Raw genomic sequence first — 10,353 nt, forward strand, 5'->3', positions numbered from 1 at the left:
CTCCATAATAGTAGCTAATATTATATATGTATAGGAATCTCTTCAAACTTTCACCATTAATTTCTCATATTAAATAAGCTAATACTTTAGTTAACTCATACAATCATAAATTCATATACTTATCATATGCGACACATACCCTACATGTGGGACCCATATCATTCACGTGGGACATATCCTTTAGGATATAAATCCTACATGAACTTCTCTTTTTTTCAAAAACAGAATGCATGTCATGGAAGATAGTAGTTTCTCGCTAAACTGTGTCTTTTACTAGATTGGACATGGGAGATACATGTGTATCTGTTTTCATTTTATAATATTTTTTGTTTTTATAACTTAATGAAATTATTCTCTATTTTTAAAAATTGACTTGCTATCACAATATGAATTATTGTAAGTTGCAAGTGCAAAATACAGTTCAAATGCAAATGAGATTAATAGTTACTGGTTATCTGGCTAATAAGCTAATAGTTATTTTACAACTTAGTTAAATTAATTTACTATATCTTTATATGTTAATTCTACTTCCTATGTATTAGATATATATATACTTACCATTTTTTTTAATTCTCTTATGTATATATGCTCTTATAATCCTTGTATTAAAGATATCAATTGACAAAACCATTCTTCTCCAATCTTAACATGGTATCAAGCATACCTATTTTTTTTTTTTTTCTTCCTTTTCTTTCTTTCTTTCTTGCCGCGCCGCGCCGCCCCACTGTTGCGGGTCTCTCTTGCCGTCACCCTCCGGCCTCCTTTTCACGGCGTCGTCTCAGCTCTTTCCGGCGTCTCTCCGCTGCAACTCGGTACCCTCTCGTCTCACTCTGTCCGGCGTTAGTCGCCTTTGGCTGTCCCGTTTTTCGGCATCCGCAGTGTTTGTCTTCTCCGGTGGTCGTCGTCGTTTGCTCGTCGTTGCCGTCATCGTTCGTTCGAGTTGTCGCTCAGCTTTCTTCCTTCCTGCACTGAAATCGTCGTCGCCGTCGTCGTTTGCTCGTCGTTGCCGTCATCGTTCGTTCGTCGTCGCTCAGCTTTCTTCCTTCCTGCACTGAAGCCGTCATCGTCATTCGTCTCCACCGTACTGAGTTTTACAATCATACCCTCCTCGCCGTCTTCGTTTGTCTCCGTCGCACCCTCTTTGGAACCAGCACTGAGTTTTGCACTCGTACCCTCCTCCTCGTCGTTGTTCGTCTCCATCGCACCCTCTTTGGAATAGAAACCTCCAGAATCACACCCTCCTCTGCCTCACCGAAAATTGCAGACCGTCACCGCTGGCACCTGTTTCCTGGCAGCCTCTTGGTTTTTACTCTTCTGCATCAGTAAAGGTTATTTGCACTATCACTTGGTTTTCCCGGCAACCTCACCAAACCAGCCTACCCGAGCAGCCCCTTGTTCCACCAGCAGCATACTCCGACTGTCTTCTCCGACGTTCTTGGTTTGCGTCTCTGTGCTCCGGCCCTTTCTCAGGAAAGGGCATGCAGCGGTCTTGTCTGGCCATATCTCTAAGTCCTCATCACCAACGCTCGTTGTATTTCTCCGGCGTGTGCTTAGGCGATCTCTTAAGTTACAATTCGTACAGTGCAATTATTCAATCGAAGGTTCTTTTTCTGGTCGTCGCAAAGCTCGGCTTTAACCCAATTCGACGCTTTTATCTGAACTATCTGACATTATGGAAGCATCTAATTCTTCAATGGCTACACATACTGTAACAACCCGAAAAATACTGATATTTAAATATTGAATAGAGAGGAAAATGGAAACAGGAACAGAAAGAGGCAATAGACTTCGTCGACGACATCGCATTTTAGAGATAATAATAATAAATTTCAAGGAATTGCCAAGGCTTCGTTGACGAGTATATAAGGAATTTTGTCGACGAATATAGGGTTTCGTCAACGAGCACATAAGAAAATTCATCGACGAATACAGGGCTTTGTCAACAAGAAAATACCGAGAGGGAGTATGGAGCAGCTTGAATTTCGTCAACGAGGTGACATGTCTCGTTGACGAATCTGGCAATATAAATATTTGAAAAGCGGAATTTTTATCCATTTACCAGCGCCCCTCTCTCTCTCTCTCTCTCTCTCTCTCTCTCTCTCTCTCCTTTCTCTCTCTACGAATCCTCTCCCTTCTTTCTTCGATTTCGGCCCCACCATTCGTCGGATTGACGATCCGAAACTACCATGATGCTCCTAGCGGAGTCTCTACAAGTTTACCGGAGCGGATCGTCGAAAAAACAAAGTTGAATTTCATCCCAAATTCAAGGTAAGGTCTTTTATCCAAATTTTGGCCTTATGACAGTTATAAGAAATGATGCAAGCGGAAAAATACTAATATTTTATTCTGAGATATTGTGTTTTCAGGATATTGAATTAGAAATCCTGTGGGTATAGAGCCAGTATTATATAGGGGCTTTTTCAAAGTTAAGGTAAGGGAAATATGCTATGCTAGGAGTTTTAACAAAGTTAATAGAGATTTTATAGATGTATATTTATGCCAGTTTATTATACAATTTTTATCAAATATGAGTTTAAATAATTGTGTGGCCTAATTGATTTTCATGAGATGAAGTAATCTATATAGCTTCATAATACATATAGCATACTATACGGAATGCATGGAAGTAGACAGTATGTACAGTTTATATGATTCTTTTCAGTATATGAAATTATGCAGAATATACAGATGTAGATATAGATATATTCACAGAGACTATACAGAGAGATTTACATGCACATACAGTATTCTTATAAACAATTTCATGAAACAGATAGATACATATATACGTATACATGTATACAGTTACTCAGATCAGTATTTATATTACAGCTTTACACAGAACAATAATACAGAGTTATAGCATGTCATGTTTCCTATTACCATAACGTACAGAGTATACAGACAGAGTATATAGACAGAGATACAGACAGACATATATATATATAGAGGTAGCATCAAGATGCAACGGATACAGTATACATAAATTACAAAATATGCAGTATAGAAAGATAGAGTTATGGTAATTTTGCAAACATGACGGAAACAGTAAAAGAATATATATATATATATATATATGTATGTATGTATGTATGTATGTATATAGTATCAGATCCCTGTGGAAAGATTATAGACAGACACAGTTTACAGAGCACGATACCGTTGCTATATACAGATAAAGTGCAACCACATATCTCAGATAGTATGTGGGTACCATTTAACCGAGCTCAAAGAGGATGCAGCTCCCCAGTAGACTGGGTAGAGAGGGCTAGTTAGACAAGGTAGCAGCCAGTCCCGCGCCTAGGAGAGGATGCAGTTTGGCCGGGCTAAGGTAGTGTAGAGTATAATGACTTATCTGGAGGGCCGACTAGATAGAGTCCCGCCTATGGGCCGCATAACCCTGTCATGAGGGGTTAAATCATGACGTACAGAGTCCTAGGGATAAAGTACAGTTATGTATATGTATACAATATTACAGTATATGATGAGTATAATATGATATTATCAGTATGAAAAGTAGAAACTTCAGACGATACAATTTATTTTAAATTGAGAAAGAAAGATATGCTTTACAGATTATTTATTGCATTACAGTTTAATTGCTATTTTTAAGTATTCTTAACTCAGTTGCCACAACTAGTAATAGCATATTTCCTCTTACTAAGCGTCGACTCACCCCATTACTCTAACATTTTTCAAGTGAGCCAATTAGGCGAGCAGATCAGACTCGCGGATAGAGAGAGAGTTTGATCACCCTGGTTTAGGGTGAGTTTTTGACAGAATTGGGTATATTTTTGAGTAGATGATGATAGAAGGGCATTTTTGTATGGATACAGCTTGTAGTTATTGGATTCTGGTGTTGTTTTGTATATATATGTAAATGGTTATCTAATTTGTGTTTCCGCTGCTTAGGTATTGATGTAAATGCACAGATATATTTATAAAAAAAATGTATGAATTTTGAGGACGTTACACATACTATCACCAGTTCTTCAACCTCTTCTGAGATTGCTATCCCTGGTCTCACCAACGAACAATGTTGTTGACTCTTAGATCCTTTATCACCCTTGAACACCAACTCTGCCAATTTTGCTGGTAACCTCGCCTCTTGTCATTCTGCTTCTCTTTCTAACACTGAATGGATTGTTGATTCAGGTGTCTTCGATCACATGACTTCCAATTTGTCTTCTCTTGATAATATTCAGATTCTCAATCAGCCATGTCCCATTAAGCTTCCAAATGGTGACATTGTTCCTGTAACTCATATGGGCACTATACGATTTTCTCCTAATTTCTCTCTTTCTAATGTTCTTTATGTGCCTTCATTTAAATTTAACTTATTATCCATCAGCAAACTTACCATTGATTTCAATTGTGTTATTATATTTTTTCCCACCTTTTGTGTCTTTTAGGACCTATCAACGAGGAGGCTGATTGGAACGTGTGAAGTACGTGATGGACTTTACCATTATAAACCCCCCTCCGCCTCATTTTTCCACTCTCAATGTGTTTCTGACACTACTCTTTGGCATCAACGTCTCGGTCACCCTTCCATTTCATGTATGCCGAAAACCTTAAATATTTTTATTCTCCTCATTTGCCTTGTGATGTTTGTGCTAGAGCAAAGCACACTCGTTTACCTTTTTCCTTGAATACACATAAGAGCACATTTTGTTTTAATTAGATTTATTGTGATATATGGGGTGGTTATCCTACCGCTTCACTCTCTGGTGGACATTACTTTTTAACAATTGTGAATGACTACTCACGTGCTACATGGGTCTATCTTATGTGCATGAAATCTGATATTTTCACTTGCCTTAAAAATTTTTACGTCATGGTCAAAAATCATTTCAATTGCACTATTAAGCATGTACGCATTGATAATGGTCGAGAATTTCTATCCACCCAGCTTTAAACCTTTTTCCATGATCAAAACATTTTTCACGAGCGCACATGTGTGGATACACCATAGCAAAATGGTGTTGCCGAGCGTAAACATTGTCATCTTCTTAGTGTGGCTCCGTGTTTACATTTTCAAGCCAATCTTCCCGTTCCCTTTTGGGGCAAATGCATTCTAATAGCCACCTATTTAATTAATCGCACTCCTTCGCCTAGCCTCAATCATAAGTCCCCATATGAACTTCTTTTTCAAGAACCCCCTTTGTATACACACTTGCGAGTGTTTGGGTGCTTGTGCTATGCCCAAACTACTCGCCAACATTGTGATAAATTTTCTCCTCGTGCTCTTCGATGTGTTTTCTTGGGTTATCCTACTCATCATAAGACTTATCGTGTCTATGATCTTGAAAACAAAAAAATTTTCATCTCCCGTGATGTCACTTTTGAAGAAAATGTTTTTCCTTATCATCTCGTCTCTCCAACTCCCACATCTTTTCTAGTCCTTCCTCTTCCTCTTCCTGATATATATCCTTCCTACATTTTACCTTCTCCACCACCCACACCTAACCCTAGCCCCTCCTCTTTCTCTCCTTCTCCCTTGGTCCCCTCCCCTCCACCCCCACCCTTACCCCCTTCCCCTCCCCCCCCCCCCCCCCACCACCCCCTCCACCTACCTCTTCACGACCCAAACGAGCTGTCACACATCCCTCTCACTTAGCTGATTATATCTGTCCTACTTTACCAAAGTCCTCCATGACTTCACAAGTTTCAAGATGTCCCTCAGGTATGGTTCATTGTCTCTCCTCCTTTTTATCTTACCATCATTTTTCTACTCCATATTTGGCTTTTCTTTCTGTTATGTCCCAACATCCCGAACCCACCTCATATTCTCAGGCTGTGCTACACTCCCATTGGCGTGATGTCATGACTTCTGAAATCCAAGCCTTAGAAACCAATAATATATGGGTTTATCAACACCTTCCCCCTGGAAGAAAACCAATTGGCTGTAAATGGGTGTTCAAAACAAAACTCCGGGCCGATGGATCCATAGAGCGACACAAAGCTCACTTGGTGGCCAAGGGCTACACTCGGGTAAAAGGTTTGGATTATCATGATACTTTTTCCCCTATTGCTAAACTCGTTACTGTCAGGTGTGTTCTTGCAGTGGCGGTCGCTCGGAATTGGCATCTCCTTCAATTGGACGTCAACAACGCTTTTTTCCATGGTGACCTCAATGAGGAGGTTTATATGATCCCCCCCCCCCAGGTTATTGCAAACAGGGGGAGACTCGTGTTTGTCGTCTTCAGAAATCCCTTTATGGCCTCAAGCAAGCTTCTCGCAATTGGTTCTCTAAATTATTTTCTATTTTACTTGCTTCGGGTTTCACCCAATTTCAGACTGATCACTCTCTTTTCACCCGCTCTCAGGATCTGTCTTTACTCTTATACTTGTTTATATTGATGACATTCTCGTGGTAGGCAATGATCTCTCCGCTATTAGCACTTTCAAAGTCATGCTCGCTCAAAAATTCAAACTCAAGGATCTTGGCAAATTGAAATATTTCCTTGGCCTATGTTGCTCGCTCTCCCACTGGCATTTTTCTCAACCAACGTAAATATGTTTTTGACATCCTCATTGATAGCGGTCATTTAGGTGTTCGTCCTGCCCACTTTCCCATGGAACAAAATCTGAAGCTTAATAATATTGATGGTGCTCTTTTCTCCGATCCAAGCTCATTTTGGCACCTCGTTGGACGTTTGATCTATCTCACCATCACTCGTTCCGACCTTGTCTTTCCAATCAACATTCCCAGTCAATTTATGCACCAGCCCAGACAACCGCATTATGATGCTATTGTACGTGTTCTTTGATATATTAAGGCATCTCCAGGTCAAGGCTTATTTTTTCCTATTGCCAACACTCTTCAAGTCTCGGCTTATTTTGATTCGGATTGGGCTAGTTGTCCCCTCACTCGCCGCTCCACCACTGGTTTTTTCATTCAGTTGGGCACTAGTCCCATTTCCTGGCACACTAAGAAACAAACTACCATCTCTCTCTCCTTCGCCGAAGATGAGTACTGGGCACTTGCTTCTACTACCTGTGAACTTACATGGCTCAAAACTTTTTTACATGATCTTGGCATACCGCATTCTCAGCCTATGCTCTTATATTGTGACAACCAAGCGACTCTTCACATTGCCCAGAATCCTGTTTTCCACGAACGTACCAAACATATAGAAATTGATTGTCATATTGTTCGTGAAAAGTTACGGGCTAGACTCTTCTTCACTAAGCGTATTCCTAGCCACAGTCAGCTTGCCGATATCTTCACCAAAGCATTGGGTTGTGAACATTTCCAAACTTTATCACGCAAGTTGGGCATTATGGATCTCCATGCTCCAACTTGAGGGGGAGTATTAGATATATATACACTTTCCATTTTAGCACAATTTTTACTTTCCATTTTTTCCAATTATCTTATGTATATATGCCCTTGTAATCCTTGTATTAAAGATATCAATAAAGAAAACCATTCTTCTCCGATCTTAATAGTATGGGTTATCTAATATTTTTCTATGCTCACTAAATTTATTATTTGACTAATACTTGTTTGTGGGTACTTTAAAAAATGAAAAGTTTACACCAAAGTGGAGGGATCCCCTTCTTATATGTATAGATATTAAAGAAAAAGGATACATAAAAAGAAATATCAACAAAAATATTTGTAATGGAGATGTGTCCTAAGGGTCGGGTTGGCCGAACGTCCAACTGATGTACGAAAACCATGTCCGCATCCGGACTTTGCCCTGATCAGCGAGACCTAGGGGCGGAGGACGCTGATCCGTAAGTTTGGTGCCGCATCAGGGGATCCGAAGGGCTCGTTGGTGGTTGAAATTCCTATGTAAAAAAAAATAATAATAATTGAGGATCTCCAAAGCTTAAATAAATTATGGATAATTATTTTACAACTTGTCAAGCATACAATTCGTTTTCCAAACATGGAAATTTGACTACTTAGCCATATCTCTTCTAATTTCACATGGGTTTAATAAAGAGACTCATAGACTTTATGCTTAACTTACTTTTAAGCAACAATATTGCTTTTATCTAATTTACATTGAACATGTATCATTTTTTATTTTTCAATTTCACTCGAACCCAATCAACTCATTCGATTTGTTTTTAAAACCATAATAATAAAAGGTGTAATTTACTATTTGTAAATTTAAAATATTATTAAATGTTGGTGGGCCTAAAGTGTGAATTGTACACAAAAATATTTTAAAATGCTACATGCACTAGAAAATCTCTCAATGCATGCATGGCACCATCAACAAATCTCCCTTCTAAAGACCATCAACAAATCTCCCTTCTAAGAGAAGATATTAATTATATCTTATCCTTCAATTGTGAATGACACATAACTTTATACACGTGATGACCAACAGTATAAAAGGTAAGGATTGTTGGAGATATACATACATTAATTACAGTCTATTAGGGACATGAATATTGGAGATATACACATAATAATTGCAGCATAAATGAGAATTGTTCCCATATATTTGAAGTCAAGATTCTAGGAGAGGGCTTGACTGGAGGAGTGATGGAACGTGTTGACTTATCACCTTCTTCGATGCATGTACGTGCGCTATTGACATCATAATGCCAATTCACCCACGAGACAAATCCTAACTCTCCTATCCTCAATTTATCTTTGGCTAGTGAGGCTTTTTCATTCTTGTTAGCCAATTTTGATCATTTCGAATGATCCGAATTGGCTCAAAATGGTTAGGTGGTGTCCGATCATGTCCTGAATTTCGTGCATGAAAACCGAGACCATAACCAAATCTCTATGTTTTTACTACATTTCGATCCATTTTGACTATCCTAGGTGATTCGAAGTGATCCAAAATGGATAGAAGTGTCCAACGATATCTTTTTGCTCTTTTTGCTTATGAAAATTGAGACCCAAACTGATTTTTTGTATTTCACTATGTTTATGTTTGTTTTATCAATTTTGATGACTTAGGGTGATGCCAATGGTCCAAAATAGCTTGTGCGCCAATCCAATCAACTCCAATTTATTTTCTTATTTATTTATTTATTCCTTCCTTTTCTTTTCTATTTCTTCATTTTTCCGTCCTTTCCTTTTTTTCCTTCTCTTTCTCGTCATAGCGGCCCTACCAGAGCTACCATGGCAGCCCATCCCATCCTTCACCCAACTTTTTTATTATCTTTATTTTATTTTTATTTTATTTCATGTGGCTACTCTTTAGAATTTTGATGGAGCCTGCATAGAGGCTTGATTTGAAGTAAATATTCATAATCTTGATTTGCATAATATGATAATGATAAAAATTATAGCTAATTTGAATGAATATTATTTGGTCTAGTCCATCAAGACATTAATTTAAAGAGATAAAATTAAAATAAAAAAATTATGCTTGGTTGTTATATTATATGGAATATCGTAAAAATTCATCCTTTCAATTTTTTTTGAGTCTATTTTTATGGTTTAAAGATATTTTTATATAAATTCTAAATTTTAATAAAAATTCTATTGTTCAATCATATTTATTCAATAGAACATAAAATAAATAATAGACATAAAAAAACTGAAATAGATAATAACCTGAATATAAAATAATAAAAACTTATGTTATATTTGAGAGAGATTTTAAATTTAAATTTAAATTTAAAATAATTGAAATTAAATATAACATAAAATTATATTAAATTTTATTCAAATTATAAACTAAATTCCAAACTTAAAATCTATATAAAAAAATAAAAATGGCATGCACAATCTTTTCATTTTCAAAACTTGAGAACCAATCAAATTAAATAAGATTTTACATTGAAAAATGATTGTCGGCAAAGATAAATTTATTTATGGGTATATATGCATACATAACTACAACCAAAGTACTATACTGAGTGCAGCAGCAGCACTTACTGCAAATATACAAATCTCTCTCTCTCTCTCTCTCCCTTGTACTTTTTTTTTTTTTTGGATTACGCACCGATTTCCATGTGTCTGTTTTACGGTTCACATGACTAATCTCGCGCCTCTTGAAGCTGGAGTTTTTTCCCGTTTTATTATTAAAAATAAATAAAATATAACATAATACTCTTATTGGGAAAAAATTTTCCAAACTGATGCTCACATAATCTCGCAGCTTGATGCTGTAAGATTTAAAAATCCAACCAATGAGAAGCTGCCGCGTGGCACAGTTGCAGAGAAAATCTCGTAGCATGAAGTTGCGAAATTTAAAACCTCAGACCAACAGGATGGTGACGCGTGGCACTGACCAAATCTCGCAGGTTAGTCCTGCGAGATTTACGGCTATAATAAACATTCCTTTATAAATTATAACTTTCCTTTTTTACAACTTTAAATTTAAATAATAAAAATTCTCTTTAATAAATTTAATCATAACTTTCCCT

At 37.4% G+C, this 10,353-nt stretch overlaps 1 protein-coding gene across 1 annotated transcript in view; it reads right to left on the reverse strand.

Annotated features, from left to right (window-relative positions):
* The window catches only part of LOC131165950 (uncharacterized), a 36,097-nt gene extending 35,169 nt beyond the window's left edge, over positions 1-928 (reverse strand). The window contains exon 1 of the mRNA XM_058124132.1: positions 830-928. Within this exon, the coding sequence (XP_057980115.1) occupies positions 830-928 (99 nt within the window). The remainder of the gene's footprint in view (positions 1-829) is intronic.
* Positions 929-10,353: the final 9,425 nt, after the last annotated feature.

The sequence above is a fragment of the Malania oleifera genome, chromosome 10, assembly GCF_029873635.1.
Source record: "Malania oleifera isolate guangnan ecotype guangnan chromosome 10, ASM2987363v1, whole genome shotgun sequence".
Classification (NCBI taxonomy): domain Eukaryota; kingdom Viridiplantae; phylum Streptophyta; class Magnoliopsida; order Santalales; family Ximeniaceae; genus Malania; species Malania oleifera.